Genomic DNA, 18,515 nt, shown 5'->3' on the forward strand with positions numbered 1-18,515 from the left:
TACACAACATTTTTGTTAATGTCCAATCAAGCAACAGTGTCCCAAATTTAGAGTTGCCTATGACATACCAGCCAGTGAATCCTCCGTTAAATCACTTTCATCAATCATAGTTTTCTCAATGAGAAAATGATCGCCAACTCACAGCATAAAAAGTGCTTCTTCGTAATATCATAACTGAAAATTTATTCATGGAATAGTGAATTTCATGATTGTAAATACGTATTTCAGTTATGTGAATCCTTTAGCATTTTTTAATATTATTAGATATTTTGAGAACAGTCTTAAAGGATGCAACTTTAAGCCAATATGTAAAAAAAAAATACACAAATATAATTTAGGATAACATGCCTTATCCCTATGTCAACTCCACCTCACCACATTAAATTTACATCAATAATAAGAAACTTAGGAATATTCATAATGCTGCAACTAGCAACACACAAATGGAAAATATCAACCACTGTAGAAAATGTTGAATCTTCAGGAATAAGAACCAAGATCACTAACGATCACTAACGAAGCACCAATAAATATTCTTAATTGAAATGTAATGCAAAAAATGTAACACCCGAATGAAGCACGGACCCTGAACTACCTCTTCAATGTATAGAAACTTCTGAACATGCAATAAATGTACCTAAACTAAAAACAGAAAAATGTAATAGAATATTCTGATCGGAAGACTGAGGCATACGTACACCTCAGCTATAAATGGCTGGTAAAGTTTTGTCCCATTTTCTGATACAGTGAGTGAAACTTAATAATAAAAAGTGCTTGAACACAAGGAACCAAAGACATAAAAAAGGTTAATGGATAATCTGCCAAGCTCCAAGTCCACAAATATTAATTTTGTGTATAAAATCTCCTGCACAACAGTTTAATGTAATATACTGAGTTCCATGAGTCATAATCCCATGATACTGCAGTCAAACCTGCCACGATGCAACAAAGTAGAATTGCAAACCACAATTATTGCTACAAGTGACATTAGTGCAAGCAGTTTATAGAAAACGTTTTCATTTATTCAAAAAATGGAACAATGCAAAAGTGGATGTGCACACGGCAGCAAGTTTCTTCTCGTCACAAATTTAAAGGAAAACATCTCATTTCAATACAGAATGTGGTCACTTTTGACGAAACTTGGATTCACTCTGCATATGTGATCATACTTTTCAATTTGGAGGATGTGTAGGTTTTTCGGAACACATTATCTGTCATTTTCCTTTCATGCTAGGATGAAAGAAATTAACATCAATAATAATTACGCTAGCCAGTGTAAAAGAACAATATTTTTCAACTTCAGATGGACAAATGCAAGGTTGGAATCTCAACACTGATCTACCAGCACATTTATCTAAATCACATATGAAACATGTGACTACATATTAAAAGAAGATAAACGCATCAGTCACATGAGCATAAACTGTGTTCCAACATGCACACCATTTACTTACGCTCATATTCAGAAATAAATTGGCACTTTCCCCACCATGACATCAGACATTATCAACATTACCCAGCAACAAACATCTTCTGGCTGCATGCGTCGTTATACGAAGAAATCAGCAGCATGCCGCAACCAATCACCATTACAAAACATGCTCCTCCCTTTCTTATTTGCATTACGCAACTAAGTGTTATGAAGCAATGCAAAAATGTTTCGGTGGAATTGATAGATTTACAATCTGTATGGAACCCCCTCAAATACCTACATTTTAATTTCCCCCACAAGTAGCGACCTTTAATACGCTTAAAACCAGCAAGCATCTACCTGATACAGCATTCTTAAACTTGTTTCCTAACCTGGTACACGTTACAAGGGCTATCACTGACACTTTACCTTCAGACATTACAGCACAGTTACAAAATGTCACCTAACATTACAAGGAAATCTGGGAAGTATAACAAACAGACAAGTTAAAAGCAGTACAAATATTCGGACAGCGCGCTTGCATGTGACCTGACGGGTGCTCAACATTTGTGATGTTTATACCAACATGTCCACCCCTCTTTCTTGAAATTTTGTGAGTTTGAAACACAAATAGTGGGAATGTGATAGCAAATATATCAGAGTGTGATAATAATAATAATGTCAGAACTACGAGGCGCGTCCTCAAAGTAAGTTTCCCACTCGTCCCACAGCTAGCAAACCTTATATTGCGCGAAGCGACTGTGCGTACGTGATAGAGCAATGACGTAGCATGGCGCATGCACTAATGGAACTTCCCGCGTTCTCACATTAGCATCGTTGCAGCTGTTGAAGATGGAGGTTCTTATTCCAGCTCCCGCCGACTGTGAAGTGCGTTCAGTGATAACGCTAGGCCGCACACGGCTCGACGGACAGCAAGTCTCCTGCAGGAGTTCAGCTGGGAGGTGTTTAATCATTCAGCCTACAGCCCGGACCTCGCTCCCACTGATTTCCATCTTTTCCTACACCATAAGAAATTCCTGTCCGGTCAGCGTCAGCGTTTTGAGAATGACAGAGAGGCGGAGATGGTTGTCACACAGTGGTTCCAATCCCAGGCGGCAGACTTCTACGACACAGGTATTCAAAAGTTGGTCCCACGGTATGACCAATGTCTCAATTCCGGTGGCGAATATGTTGAAAAATAGCTGGACACTTGCTGTATCTGTTGCAATAAATATTTCCATGAAATTGTGTTTTGTTTCTGTAAACGGCCCCAGGGAAACTTACTTTGAGGACGCTCCTCGTAGAAGAATAGAACACTTAATTTTTCTTCCTGTAACAGCCACTTCATGCGTTACTGCAGCACAAAACTTGGTCTAGTCCTCAAAAGTTATTAGTTCCTTGTAGTGTCAAATCACAGGAAACTTCAGCCAGTTCCATCAACCTTTCATTCTCACAACCTACTTCAGTAACACCTGTATTAATGTTATCCTCCCATATCATTATTGTCTTCCAAGTGGCCAACTTGCAAGAGGTTTTCCACCAAAATTCTGCAGGCATACCTTGTCTCCTCCAGCCCACTGTAACATTCTACCTTTTACGTTTGTTAAAAAAATGTGAATGGCATAAACCACAAGTTCCTCGTCGAGTATTATTTTAAACAGCCCATTTCATCTTTCTCCGGACGAAAGCACTCGGTTACCAGACTTTCCCTATTCATATTTTTACAAACAAACAAACAAACAAAAAGAAGAACCATGCTGCACGCCAACACAAAACAACTGGCAAAATTATTGTTTTTATATTTATCTCATCTTCAGAGTTCTGAAAAGTGGTAACAGTGCAAGCATTTTCATATTTTACTTTCTTCTAATTTAATATTAACCTCATTATATGTAAAACACATTACAACTTTGGTTTCATGTCACATTCATGTATTTATTTTCATTTTCAAACAAATGCAACATTTTAAACATTATTAATCTGGCCCTTTCAGAGTAATACTGTCCTCTGGTGACATTTCTTTAAAGCAAAGAAACTTTAATAAAAGAATTAAAGGAAACTTAAAAGCACCAAATGAGCATGAACAAATCATACTTTTCATGTGTTCTTCACACTCTAATAAAGAGTGAGGAACACCTTATGGGCCCATCCATGTGTGTGTGTCTGTCTGGTCTTTATGCATTCTTTGCAAGAAGTGCACGCAGAGAACACATTATGGGCAGATCGTGTCTGTCCAGTTTGTTATACTTGAGTATCATTGGACAAATTGAGATTAAATTTTGAATATCTGACAACCAGTGACAACAAAAAGACAGATGAGGAAAGTCATAAGGACACACCAGGACACCAAGGTGCTGCAATCAGGTGGCCAAAGTGAGAACTATCAAAGTCTGAATCTGTTTACATGGTACAGTTATCATTCGCACACATTGTTACCCATGCGGAATGATTATCATGGTTACCGTGGTAATCACAGTTCATATTGATACAAGTGGAGGATCAGCTGAAGTTTTCATGCATGTTATGACAGTTTCTGTTGGGACAGGTGAAGTAATTGCAATAAGTTAATAAGCCCTAAATGAGCCGGGATAGCTCAGTCAGTACGTATAGTGACCGGGGTTCGATCCCCGACAGGGGCAGAGGATTTTTCCTCTAGCCTCTGCGTCCAGACCGGCTCTGGGGCCCACCCAGCCTCCTCTACAATGGGTACCGGGGTCCTTTCCCGGGGGTAAAGCCGGCCGGGGCGTGATGCTGACCACTCACCCCCATCTAGTGCCGAGGTCAAGGAAGAGAGGAGCTATACCTCCACTCACCCCAAACGCCTACATGGCGTATAGTGGGACAAACTTTACTTTACTTTAATAAGCCCTAAGAAGGCATCCCAGCTGTATTAAAATATGTAACACCTCATCAATATTCCTTCTTATAACTTTGTTGTAATTACTTGGTAACACTTTACTACTGTAGTACCTCGCACCGCATAAGAAACAATAACCTTGGATCATAAAGTACGCAGGCCGTGGAAGACAGTAATCCCATCTTACACCACAAATACTATGACAAAATAATGAAAAATCCACAGTGAAGATGGCTTCTCATTTCTGCCAAGAAAAGAACTGGCACCTCCAAAATGGAACTGCAGTGACACCCACAACATTGTAGAGAATAAAGCAAAGAAATTCCCTACAATTATGGAAAACACGTTTTGTTTTCCTGAAAATTAATGTTTCAGTAGTGCATACTGGGTTATAAGAATCAAATCACTACAAATGCAGTTCTGATTTGTTTATTAGTGCATCTAGTATGAATTTTAAGTGATAGCTACTACTAATTGTCATACTTTTGCTTAAAGCAATGAATCAAGCTCAAACTGCTTATCACTTTTTTTCCCCATGAAAATCAGACATGCTTCTTTAAAATTTCGTGAATCTTGAACAAACATGCCAGAAAAAAATATCAAAATAAATTCTGAGTTACAACAAATTTAAATTGCTGAAATTCAATGAAACAGCCTGCTGCCACATCTTTTAATATTATCACCTTGAAGGTTAAATGCATACATTTAAGTTGATGGTAATATATATATATATAAGTGCTACATAAATACTGTTAATGTGCAACCACCATCTTTACTTTTAAAAAATCATGCATTATTCAAAATCTGCTTCCACAACTCGGACAACTGAAAATCCAGTCAGAAGTGCATGACATAAAATGTCTATGGTATTGAAGTAGACACTTGTAGGATGGAAGATACTTGCGTTCAATTACATTTTCCCTGAATCTTCATTTATAATGGGTTCATGAAGAGGAACAAGGTAGAATGCAAGAAAATACACAACTTCTAGGAATCATCAACTGAAAAATAATAGAATAATAAACCAAGTAGCAGATGGACAGCTAAGCTAAAAAATTATAACAATACTTGTTACAAAAATAATGAAACTAATATGGGATGCCAGGAACTGCTGAAAGGTACGTGCGTGTCTAAAGAGGCAATAACATGAAAACTGCCTTTACGCTCAGCGCTCTCTCATCAATTTACAATTCAAAGCAACGTAAAGTAAACATTTTTTTTTTTGACAGTGTCATAACAAAGAATTTTAGACAGTACCTAATGAGGAATTAAAATTAAATCAACATCACTGAAGAATTATATCTTAAAAAATTGATTACACTGTCTTTCCATGCCACATATTGTCAATACAGACTCTTATTTATAAAACATTTAAAGTGAAACTTCAACTGATGAAGTAAAATTAGTTAAATGCTATCTTCCCTTCTAAGACATTTCTACATTATGTGGTCATCTGCAGTTACTTGACAAAGCACTGAAAAATGTTGCATTACATAAATTGTTACTGCAACCTATATATATCAAAAGCAAACTAAATAAAAGAAAAAATATAATGGTCAAACACCAGCGAGAGCATTAATTCTCAAAGTAAACCAAGGAATTAAAATTAGCACTCTGGCATCCCATGGAATAATGATAATGATGATGATGATGATGATAATGATTATGATAATAATAGTAGTAATAATAATAAACCAGGACAACAGAAATCATAACTTACCGTAATAGTCGAACGCGTGAGCTGGTGTTGGGATCATGGGGAAAGAGAAAAAATAAATCAGCAACTACACTCCAGAAAAATAAACTGATGTCACTGTCACATCTAGCACATCAACCCCCAGAACCAGTGGCAATTCTCAGACAATGACATATACACTACTAGCAGTCCTACAATTAAGATACAAGAATCCAAACCCACTACATAAAACAAATTTCATAAATATGAATAATTCTGTAATCAGAATGGGGTGACAATTCATACAATTCCGAACGTATATTTTATAATTCAGAAATTTCTCAAGAACAAAATATCCTGGTTGTAAAATCAGGGCTATTGATGAAATAAGAAGCAGCAAGGCCTGAACATTCAGCACTACTTAGGCCAAAAGACATATAAATCATGAAAATAAATTAAAGTATGCAACGACTCTGCACATTATATTTGAAAACAGACATAATTTACTTTCATCTTTACATTTTTAGATAATTTCATAACTAAATGCTCATTTCTCACCCACTGCAACACGGTTTTTCACCAAAAAGCAGAAACGTTACGAAATACAAACAAGAGAAAAACAAATGCAGCTAGATACATTGAACTAGTGTACATACATGCTACATAATTTAAAACAGTTTCACGTGAAATATCAGAGAGATTTCCCCAATGAATTTTGGTTAGTACATATAACATTTTTATATATAAACATCTTGTTCACAATTAACTGAGACAATGGGAATGATCTATACAAATTAAGACACTTTAACTGAAAACACTGGCTTTCATACAAAGTGACTCACTGACATACAAATTTTGGTAGTGAGTTGTACATCCAAAAACAATGAGAAAAAATATTCATGTAAATATGGGCCTGCAAATCCCTAATTTTCAAGTTAGGGCCCTCCCTTTTGATGGGATTTGTTGGACAAAGCACCTGTTGATCATACGTAGTAGCCAGGTGCACATAAAATTGCTTACTGCACAGTGGTAACACATACTATTATTATTATTATTGAAACTTTCATAAACAAACAGAGCATCACAAGTGTATTAAAGGGCAGCCCTAACCACAATCACCCTCTAACTACACTACCTACTGTCTGTCTAGCACTGCTAGTTGGCCATCATATGGCCAGTAGTTAAGCTCACCAGACACTTTGTCCCTCAAATTGCAGCAGGTAAGAACTCAAAAACTAAGGATTTGCAGACCCATGTTTATACAAACTTTTATCATCGTTTTTCGATGAACAACTCACCACTAAAATTTGTACATTTAACTAATACTGAACCATTCTGTATACAAAAAGTATTAAGCAGCAAGTTAAGTTACTCAGGGTACCATGCCATCCACTGTGGCTCCTCCACTGATCAGTTACTAAGCAAAAAATCTGGGCTTGAAAGGTAGGAAGAAATGTTCATATTCTGTTCTTAACTGGTCAAATGTTTTAACTGCTATTTCACAGAGCCACGCCGCTAAACTGAACAGGTAGGTGCCGGCTGGTCAAGCCCCGCCCTGCTCACTTTGAAGTTCTGTTCCGTAAAACTATCCCCCCCACCCTCACTTTCCCGATCTGTACACACAGACATTCAGGCGACAGCAAGAGCTACCTCTGTTGAAAATCTCTATGTGTGCGTGTGCACATGTGTGTGTGCGTGTGTGTAAGCCAAGACAAAGAGCGTTCTAAAACTGTTGCACACTATCTGCCCCTTTCTCTTTCTTTCTCCTCACTGTACAGACACAATTTCCTGAGAAACGTGTAACTGGATGAAATATTACTTTAAAGAAATATATACATTTATTCATAGGAGAGCAAAGTTCCAAATACACAATCTACAAGTACACCAAAATCAAAGCTAGAACTACAGACAATTAATTACTTTTCATTTGCTCATGAATTAATTACGTCCGCCTTTTTCTAGTGTTGTTGCTGTTTTAAATCACACAGTGCTTTCATGAGTTAAAGCCTTTTCAAAATAGTGTGTGTTCCTTCACTCAAAAATTGTATCTTATAACAGAACTGATATCCAGCACTGTTCAAAGCAAATAAACGCGCATCCTGTACCTCTTCGTTCGTTAACAGCAAAACTAACAAACGCTGCTATGAGAAAAAAAGAAGAAGAAACAGGTAATAGACAAGTCACAAATCTTGCCATGTAACATGCCAAAATTGCACATCATAAAAAGAAAAGAAATAACTTAAGAACCAGATCAACTGCTGCTTCATTTTAAATTATTTGTCAACCAAAAGTTCCACATTGATACTTGGTAAAGAAAACTGAAGCATAATGCACAACTTTTTTAACACTAGTCAAATAAAATTACATTAAGCATGGACAACCATTTCGCTTAGAGATGACATTTTGTGATCCATCTCTCCTGTGCTTAAAAGATCAATTTCATTCTGCTGCCCAGCTTTCCCTATCACAAAGCAAAGAGGATTTTATATACATCAAGAACTGAAAGCAGTGAGTCTTTATATAGACGATATGTTAGAAACTGATAGTCTTGCAGGCAAGCTACGATACTATTAAATGAAATTCCAATGTTTCTGAGACTGCCTCCACCATCCGGGACTGCCGTCATACATGATGCAACTGCTCGATGCAAATGTACACATACAATGAACAAGCGCATCACACACCACATCAATCACTAAAAATTCGCTCCATACTGACATAACTAATACATTCAGTAACTACAAAAGCTTAAAATATCAGTCCTCTTATACGTAGATTACGGCACAAACATAACTACCACATTTTCTCATTAAAAATCATTAAACTTGCAACCAAACCAGACTCTAATGACTGCAAACATAAAAACTACACCTTTACAAAGTCATTATGTAACAGTAATATATAGTCTCAATTATCAATATAATAACCCAAATACTGAAATAAACCTGACCAGATTCCACTGTCTGCATGGTATTCATACAAAATTATTTGTGTGCGTGTGTGTGTGCATGCGTGCATGTGCGCATATTTTATATGACCCAAGTATAATAGCCAACCATCCATCTGTCCATCCCAATGTTCTCACATACAATGAGAGTAGAGATATAAATGTTCATCTTGGGCAGACAATCTCAGAAAAATTATTAACCTTACACAATTTTGAGAATTAGACACACAGATGTCAACAACAAAAAAATGCAATGGCATATTTCTCCCAAATGGCACATCACTGAAAAAACTGTAAATACAAGAAAGTTCCTTCTGAAGAAACAAGCCTGTGGAAATTGGCATTCTTCTATTTTGGAAATTAGGCACAAGTGTAACCAAACCTTATGCAATCATGGCATGTGGCACAAAAATATGGTACACAGAAAACACAATCCTCTTGAAAAGACAATCCCAGGATAATCATCGACACTTTCTATTTAAAAAAATAAAGTGTCCAAAAACTTAGGTAATGACAAGTTTCTCCCAAATGGTGTTGTTGAAAAATTACAAATACATACAAAAAAATTATTTTGGAAAGACAACTCCAGGAAACTCACTGACTTTTTGTATGTTTCGAAAATTTGGTGCAGGAGTGTCCAAAGAAACCTACACAATGTTGCTTCATAGAAAAAATGACAAATACCAAAAATGTTTCCCTTCAAAAAATAACCACTGGAAAACCATACATTTCCTTGCAAAAACTAGACACATGGTGTCCAAAAATTACACAATGGTATGTTTCTCCCAAATGGCATGGTACAGAAGAAAATAAAAACAAAAAGCCCCTCTTGAAGAGACAACCACACTGAAACAAATTATTTTTAATTTGAAAATTAAGAACAAAGATGTCTAAAAATTTTCCAATGATGCATCACCACAGAAAGAGGTAAATATAGAGAAAATTAATCTCAGATACAAATGCTGGAAAATTAATGTTTGTCTATTTTGAAAATTAGACACTGGAGTGTCCAAAAACTTATAAAATTGTGTGATGTAGAAAAATAGTAAATGCAAAAGTGTTCCTCTTGTCTGTAGACAATACTGAAAAAAAAATTATTTTCCTATTTTGAAAATTGCACAGAGTCTAAAAACTTGTCACATCACAAAAACAAGATATGAAAACAATTTCTCTTATTATGCAAATTTTCATTTCAAACAACTAAAGATTACTTTATAGTGCATCAGAGAAAATAAAATATTTTGGACCTCTGGTTGAATTTAAACAGGTTTTTCTACTGTAGAAAACATGCCGCCAATTTAAAGGAAATAATAACAAACCTTTAGCCCATAGATCAGACAGCCATAAACTACTTCCCAAATGGCATGATACATCGACAACACGAATGAGTAATAGTCGAACCGTTATACACTGAACCCTATGAAAAAATTCATCCTGTAGCACACGTGATAATAATCCAACAAGGTAGAAAAGGAAATCTAAGCAATTTAAGATGTGAAGAAGCCCTTCTAACATTATTCGAACAGATATGTTGCAACATCATACTAATGTTAAATACAATACTGAACAAACAACACATCATAAAGGCAGTAACTGTCATTTGGTACAACAGTTGTACTTACTAAGTGACTTATTCTAAGCCACCGTAATCTATCAAAATCCCATTCCTTCCACACACACACAAAAAAAATGTTATCACTTCAACTATACACATGAAGTTAAACAAGGTAAATAAAATACAAGTAGAACCTTAACGGGAGAGCAAATTAGATTTTCAAATCCATGGATTCAGAACTAATGGTTCTCAAGGACTCTGCCATACATCAAGAATGTCCGATCATTCATTCTACACGTTTATTTTACGGTAGTTACCTTACACTGCACCATTTATAATGCATACGTGACTGAAATTTTTATTTAAGAACTAGAAAAAGAAGTAAAAAGAAAGAACGTGAAAGAGACAGATCAGTGTTTGTCAAACGAACACAAAGCAGACACAAACAAAGTTAAATGCTACGTGTTAATTGCGGTACAGACCTTTGCGTGGCCTCCACCAATCTTCAAAGTAGCCTTTGAGAGGGGAAGAAGATGAAGATGATCCTTGTTATAGGGAGAGGAAGCACAATGACACAAAACCAGGGAAATAGAATGAACCCTGACAAATGGCATAAAGGGCGGTTGCGACTTCACCAGACATGGCGGTAATAGTCTCACGGCGGTTTTTAACAAGTCAAGTGACATGTCCCCACTTACATCAACTTGGTGCATGAATTTCATGTTGCCATCTTCAGGGCTGAAGTGAAAATGCTCTGAATCAAGAGGAATTATATGTATAGGGAGACAGGAAAGGAAGTCTGAAGAAATGGACCAATCAGGATGGAAGCAGATACAGATTAAGTCAAGCCAATGAGGAGACTCCAAGCACTGGAGCAGTAGGGATGAGTAGAGGGGGAACAGTATGAGAGAATATGTCAATCCTCATCAAGGCCACCACAGGATAGGGTTGATTACTTGGTGAGATTGTCTTCGTTTTTCAGATCACAAAAGAGAGACTATCATGCCCGATTCAAGGGTTAACTTCTTCACTCCTACCCTCCATCTACTCCTACTGCAGTGACGTCTGCTTGGAGTCCCCACATGGGCCCAGCTCAATCTCTAACTCATTCTGTTCTGAGTGCCCCATTCCTTCATACTTCCCTTTCTGCCACCCTATACAACCCCTCTGATTCCCAGCATTGTCAATTCAGCCCTGAAAATGGAGACAGAAGTGCCGGCATCTACCGACCAGTCCACAAGGCACCAGAACACAGAAGAACGTCATCATGATCGTCACCACCGCGAAAATCTCAAATCTCACAAACGGGATAATGACATTCTTCTGGGTTTCTATAAAATCATGGGCAGATGCCGATGTTTCTCTAAGCATTTGCATCTGCCTACGACATCAACCCAGAACATCAACAAAAAATTGTTTCCCCAAATTGATTACCATAATTAAGAACAAACACAAAACTCTGAGTCTAAACATTTTTGCCAAGCCTGTATATCGCTTACAAATACACATTATGACATACATATGACTTCAATAAATGTGTATGATGTAAAGTTTTCACAGCAACTAACATTAATAGAATCTTCTCGGGCTATCAGACATGTCATCAGGGCTGTGACCACAGTCCTGATGACATGATGGTCTCTGAAATGTCAGTGACTTTTAACCAACTGACATGGCTAATAGGACAAGATGATTGTATTAATGTTACTAATGCAGTATGTTCTGACTGTTACCTATCCTTGTTTTGCAAACTCAGAAAAATAAGTAACAAGTTTTGCTGAAAAATGATTTCACATTATATATTTACTACTAACTCCATCCACCAAAGATGACAACTATTCACCACTGACGTACAAAGATAAAATATGAAACACTGTGACAGTCATGACACCAAGGAGCAAATAATAGTTACAAGGACGTAATTCTGAATTCAGAATATCAAAATGAAAAGAAAGGCACTGGGGGTACAAAGTATGAAAGAAAATATAAATCCTTGTTTTCGTGGAAAAAAATTACAGTAAAAAATTGTGTTTTTAAGTGTGTAATACAACATTTCTCCCATACACTGTAGACAATTGATTTTATTTAGAAATTTGGGAAGAAGTTAAACTTTACAATGTTATATCAAATCTAAAACTTCTTGACGATGGTGAAGAGTCAATTGAATAAAAATTTACTTGGATATTATCCATCGTCTAGTAATGAAACGTAAAAAACGTAAAACGACGTTTCGGAGATGAGGCTCTATCTCCGTCTTCAGGTTCCTACTCATCTCCGAAACGTCGTTTTACGTTTTTTACGTTTCATTACTAGACGATGGATAATATCCAAGTAAATTTTTATTCAATTTACAATGTTATATTTGTAAAACAAAATAAATTCTCTACAGTATATGGGAGAGATTATAACTGAATTTTGAAAACTTTCATTTGTCAAAACACGTCATCTATCCATGGACAGCATCACCTAAGGGAAGATGCTGATTGCTTATATGTTCCAAGAAATGATGGCGGAAGAGGACTGATGCAGATAAAAGAAGCCTCCACAGCAGAAACTATACAGAATATACAGAAAGTGAAGATCCAATGATACAAATTGTAAGGACATGCCAAAAAGGTTGATATTGAAGGTAGAATATTTCAAGAAAAGTGGACTAATGACCTTTCTTGAACATGTAAAAGAAAATCCTGTGTCTAATTTATAAGAAATTAGTAACACTCACGGAAGACTACAATATGTAAAGTCCCTACTCAACCAAACATTCTCAATTTGAAAATTTTCAAGGCCAATTGAAAAATAATAAAACAGAAAACCTGAAAAAGGTACTAACTTGTCAGCATAAAGGTTTCCTTTTTATATGAAAAGATGGAAACATTTCGTTAAAAAATTTTGTTCTCATTCAGAAAGCTGAGAAACACCTGAAGTCGTACTCAGACGATCCGTCCGTAAAAGAACATCCGGTCACAGCTGTAGATATGTTGGGTCCAAATATTTCTAACAAGCATTTAGTAGTCTTTCTCACTGACAAACTTGCTGCTGACTTTTCAAAATTTAAGAACTTTTCCTCAGGAAAATATATGACACGCAGAGCCCAACTTGTGCTGCATTAGTGCATGTAGTCGAGTTCAACATAATAAAAGCAGTGCTTGGTATTCAACCATCAAGTAGAGTGTCACTGGAGAGGATATATTTCAAGAAATAAAACAATGTCAAAATATAATATTAGTTTTGATAAACTTCAACCATTTTCTACTGTTGGAAGCAAGATGGGCAGTCACAAAAATGAAAGCCAAAGTAAATTCTATGAATTTGGATGCAAATGATTTTTTTTTCTGCTGCACAATCCACCGGCAGAATTTATGTGCCAAGTCAATAGTCTCCCTCCACCAAGAGTTTATGTTACATGTTGTGGTCGAATAATATGCATAACTGACTGAAAGAAAACCAGTCATACAAATGCTGAATTCAGCCTGTTAAGATGCAAACTGATTCTAAGAATTGCCAGCTATTTGTCGAAGAATGTGACTTCATGCCCAAAGCGAGGAATGATTAATGAAAAGCACAAAATATCTCAAGAGGACAAATGGTCTCCAGGCTGTTTTTTAACCCAAGACCTCAAGAATATAACGCAGAAGTTCCAACTATTAAATCATCACATTGAATAAAATAATGCTGTACAGTTCACATGTAAACATTATCCAAAAGCAGTAGAGTGATGAATGTGAGCGGTATGTTGTGCCACAATACTACACAATTCTGGATCAGAAATAATGTACTCCGGTCTTGTCTAAAGGCCGCCATTCACGATCGCTCCATTCGTCCAAATGGCGCGGTGTCGCTCCAAAATTGTACCGTGAATGCGGAAACTGAAGTCCATTGGCGTGGCGTGGTGGGCTCGTTTGGATATTCTGTCGAGCCATAATCCATCCGATCGCTCCATCACTCCATCGTATCGTGAATGGGGGAATCGGCGATCGAGCCACTCCAAATCGGTTCGTGAGTGGCGGAAACGTGGTCCATTCTCATGCCAGTCTGCCACGAGCCTTCGTCCAGTGAAGTCCAAACTTGTATAATGTCGGGTCGTGAGTTTGTTATTGAGGTGATTGAGAAATATAGAGAGTTGCCATGTTTGTGGCAGATAAGTAATGAAAACTATCATGATAAAGCTAAAAGAAGCTTAGCAATGGAAGAATTGGTGGTTTTATTTAAAACCAAAGATCCTACCGCCAACAAAGAAAATTCCCTTAGAAGTTGCTTCAGAAAGGAGCATAAGGACTTAAATTGGTTCTGTTTAAGAGCCATTGCTTTGACCACTTTCGTTTTGGTTTCCTCCTTTTAATATACAGGCATACTGCCGTAGCTAGTACCAATTCTTCGTCCATCACAAACACCACGCACTTCACAGAGGGACAACAAACTGCGACTGGCGTGACGCGACCGTGAATGTAGTACCTCTTTGGACGACATCCGTTTGGACGTCATCCATTCGGATGTCATCCATCTGGAGCAATCGTGAATGGCGGCCTTTACAGTATTCTAAGCCTCAAGATTCATCCCTTAAAACACTACTATTCATCAGAAGGTGAATGAGCAATGTGAAACTTTGATATGGAGAGAAATCAAAGAAGATAAACCAACAAATGCCAAGACAAGGCAAGGAACTGTCAATATGATTAAATATAATGAAGCAGGATGCATTGCAATGGTTGCAGAACGGTGATTAATCTAAGCAGTGAGAGACATTCAATTAGTACACATTACAAGAACAAAAAAAAAGGGAATATCTTAAAAAATAAATTAATGAGCTTGAAACAAACAGTAAGAACAAAAATATTACAAACCTATGCAGAGGCACAAGGAAATTTCAGAAACGTTAACATAAAACATATTTGGTAAAAGGTGAGAATGTTGATCTGTTCGCAGATTCCCATAGTATTTTCAATAGGCTGAAGACTTGCTACTGAGAGTACAGTACATGGGGTTAAGGATGATGGGCAGAATTAAATACCATCAGCCTAGTTCTTTTGAGGCTGAAACTGCTACTGAAAATTTGAGAAGAAAAAATTGCCAGATGATGCAACGTCCCAGAAGTCCTTTACGACTAGTTATTATTGATAAATATCACTGTCAAATATATACCCTACATTCTTCTATCAATGGTAACTCCACAAGTAGACAAAATTATTCAGGACCATCAGCGTGAATTTTCTTGTAGCAAACTACCGATCAAATATTCTGTATTCATCAAATATTGGAGCAAAACTGGAATTAAAATGGAACAGTACATCAGCTATTTATTGACTTCAAGAAGGACCACGATTTAGTTATGAGAGAAATATTACACAACATTCTCCAAGAATTAATATTTTTTTTAGGGTTTAAAGAATGCATCGTGTTGCGTGTACTGAGACTATAATCACTTAACTTATGTTGGTAAACTGTTAATGAATGAATCATTGATTTGCTGATTAAAACATGTTTAAATACAACTTACAGGAAAGTCTGTATCACAAAAATGTCTCATTGCCAGAATGCAAGACAAAATGATAATACAAATGTAGCCAACAAATCTTTTGAAAATGTGGCAAACATTCAAATTTCAAGAATGACAGCAAAAAATGAACATTGCATTCACAAAGAATTAAGAACAGAATAAATTCAGGGAATGCTTCCTATTATGCAATTGAGAGTATTTTTCATTCTACCTGCCAAATAAAAACGTAAGAATTAAAATATACAAAACACTAATTTTACCTACTGTTCTGTTCTGTATGGGTGTGAAACATTGCCTAACATTAGGGAATAAAACAGACTGAGGGAAATGAGAATATCCAAGCCGAAAAGGCACGATGTGACAGTCATAAGAGGCTGGAGAAAACCACATTATAAGAAACTGCATGACTTGTACTCTTCTCCAGATATTACTACGGTAATTACATCAAGAGGACAGGATGTATGGGGAAGGTAAGAAATATGTGTAAAATTCTGGTTTACAATCCTGAAAGTAAGAGGCAGCTCAGAAAACCAGAAGCAGATGGGAGAATAATATTAAAATTAATCTTAAAGAAACTGTGAGGACATGGAGTGGATTAATTTGACCCAGGACAGGAACCAGTAGAAAGCTCTTATAAGCACAGAACCTTTGGGGTCCATAAAATGCAAGGAATTATCAACCAGCTTAGTAATCATCAGTTTATCAAAAGGGACTCTGCTTTGTACAGGGACGAAGGTAGGCACATCACTATCACTACAATTTCACTACTAGCAAGCATGTAAGTCAAATAACAATGACCGCCTTGTGGAATGTTGCACCATTTAGTCTAGCAGACGTTTCAGAGGTGCCTGCTGCCTCCATAAACCACAAACTGCCAACAGACCACACAGTGCAATATCCCAGAAACAATCATCTTCATACTTGCTGCCATGGGAACCTAAAACCTCACCACATAAAACAAATATCTGAGCTATGTACACGACAAAGCCGGCTCGTACTCACCGTCCCTCTCGTGGCCTGACGAAGCAGTCTGCGTCTGCTTGGCATATGTTACCATCTCACGTGGAGGAATGTTGGTGCTCTGTACGCTCACGACGCTCAGCTGACTGCTTCGCCGCTTGCTGTAACCATACAATTTTCTGTCCTTGTTTTGTCTGGTGCAACATTGTATTCTACTTGTCTGAAGCTAAAGAAAAGTTAAAGAGTATATTTAATGTCCTTGAATTTTTTCAGGGGGGATAATGCAGTGGTACAATGGATCATTTTAAAGCTTGTTCCACAAACTTTGAATGAGCCTACGGTCAGCTCTACATGTTTCAAAGAACCAAAGTTACAACAAAATTTGTGATCATCTGTAATTCAAATTTCAGAACAGCAATAACTTATAAAATATTTCAGCTATACATCAGATATTTTTCATACATTCATTTCTGATATGTGGCAATATACACGCCAAACTTTATTGAAATCTGAAAAGGCAAGGTTGAAAACTATACTTCAGTTATTCAATTGACATGGTACGACTCAGTTAACCACAACGGTTATTTTATTAGTAATAATCATCAGAATTCCAGCATACATTGTGCTTCTCTAACTAAAGATTGCTTACCTTGTAGCAGGAGATGTATGCAACTGTAAGCTGGGTTCAGGAGTACCATTTGCACTCTCTTCTGGTGTCTGACTTGGACCACTGGAAAGGCTCGAAAGAACGTCCGAAACAGGTGCAACACCAAGAGAGCTCAACATCTGGTCCAATTCTAACTGCTGATCCTTTTCGGTGCTGATAGCTCTGATTGCAACCTCCTCCGCCTAGACAATGTACATATCTAAATTTCGTACCCGGCATGTTATATAACTCTCCTTTGGGACATAAAGTAAATTTTCAGTTCTACTTACATCTCTCTGCGCTTTTTCTATTCGACGTCTCTCCTTCTCTTCACGAAGGGCTTGCAATTTTGCCTTCTTCCTTTCAAGTTCTGCCTTGCGATCCGCCATGCTTCTAACTCTGTCTGTTAACACATGCAACATATTAGGTCTAATCTGTGTTACATAGTACGTCGACATGAAACGGGTAAATCTACTTCAAAATTAACGTAAAAAACTGGAATAGAAAATGTATAAATTGTAGATATGCATATGCAATTGCAAGTCACACCGAATAGCGAACACCACACGAAATTCGATGACTTAAAACACATTAATTCTCATTACAACAACTGTCTACTTGTCTTAGATATACATCGTTCATACTTACGGCTGACACACCTTTGAAAGTATAAAGAACACAGCAGCATATATTACTAATAACAAAGAAAAACAATCCAAACGTTAGACGTTACACAGACAACGCCTCTATCTGTTGACGTCATTAGCATGGTCAACTAGAGACTAGTATCAATCAATGTTCACATCCTTTTCCATGAGAACTGTAAGTTTCGCCAAATTACTTCTTGTTTGACAAAGAGATTTCAAATTCCAGATGGCACTTAATTACGTATGAAATGTGTACCATATACAATAGACAAAATGGTAGTCGTTGATATTCTTGCCCGAAATGAGAAATAATGTAAACAAGA

At 36.9% G+C, this 18,515-nt stretch overlaps 1 protein-coding gene across 14 annotated transcripts in view; it reads right to left on the reverse strand.

Moving 5' to 3' along the window:
• Positions 1 to 18,361, reverse strand: part of sw (cytoplasmic dynein 1 intermediate chain short wing) — a 30,644-nt gene extending 12,283 nt beyond the window's left edge. For 3 of the 14 annotated variants that reach the window (XM_022084819.2, XM_022084787.2, XM_022084767.2), the window contains exons 1-6: positions 18,194 to 18,360; positions 17,836 to 17,948; positions 17,549 to 17,748; positions 16,942 to 17,060; positions 10,928 to 10,960; positions 5,989 to 6,009 (exon numbers count right to left, since the gene is read on the reverse strand). In XM_022084819.2, the coding sequence (XP_021940511.2) occupies positions 5,989 to 6,009; positions 10,928 to 10,960; positions 16,942 to 17,060; positions 17,549 to 17,748; positions 17,836 to 17,948; positions 18,194 to 18,233 (526 nt within the window). In that variant the 5' untranslated portion in view covers positions 18,234 to 18,360. Of the gene's footprint in view, positions 1 to 5,988; positions 6,010 to 10,927; positions 10,991 to 16,941; positions 17,061 to 17,548; positions 17,749 to 17,835; positions 17,949 to 18,193 lie in introns of all 14 variants that reach the window. The other 11 variants (XM_087344782.1, XM_087345335.1, XM_022084777.2 and 8 more) reach the window with 8 other exon arrangements.
• Positions 18,362 to 18,515: the final 154 nt, after the last annotated feature.

The sequence above is a fragment of the Zootermopsis nevadensis genome, unplaced genomic scaffold (genome assembly GCF_977971745.1).
Source record: "Zootermopsis nevadensis isolate Lab colony 2312 unplaced genomic scaffold, Znev_1.0 Znev_ptg000001l, whole genome shotgun sequence".
Taxonomy (NCBI): domain Eukaryota; kingdom Metazoa; phylum Arthropoda; class Insecta; order Blattodea; family Termopsidae; genus Zootermopsis; species Zootermopsis nevadensis.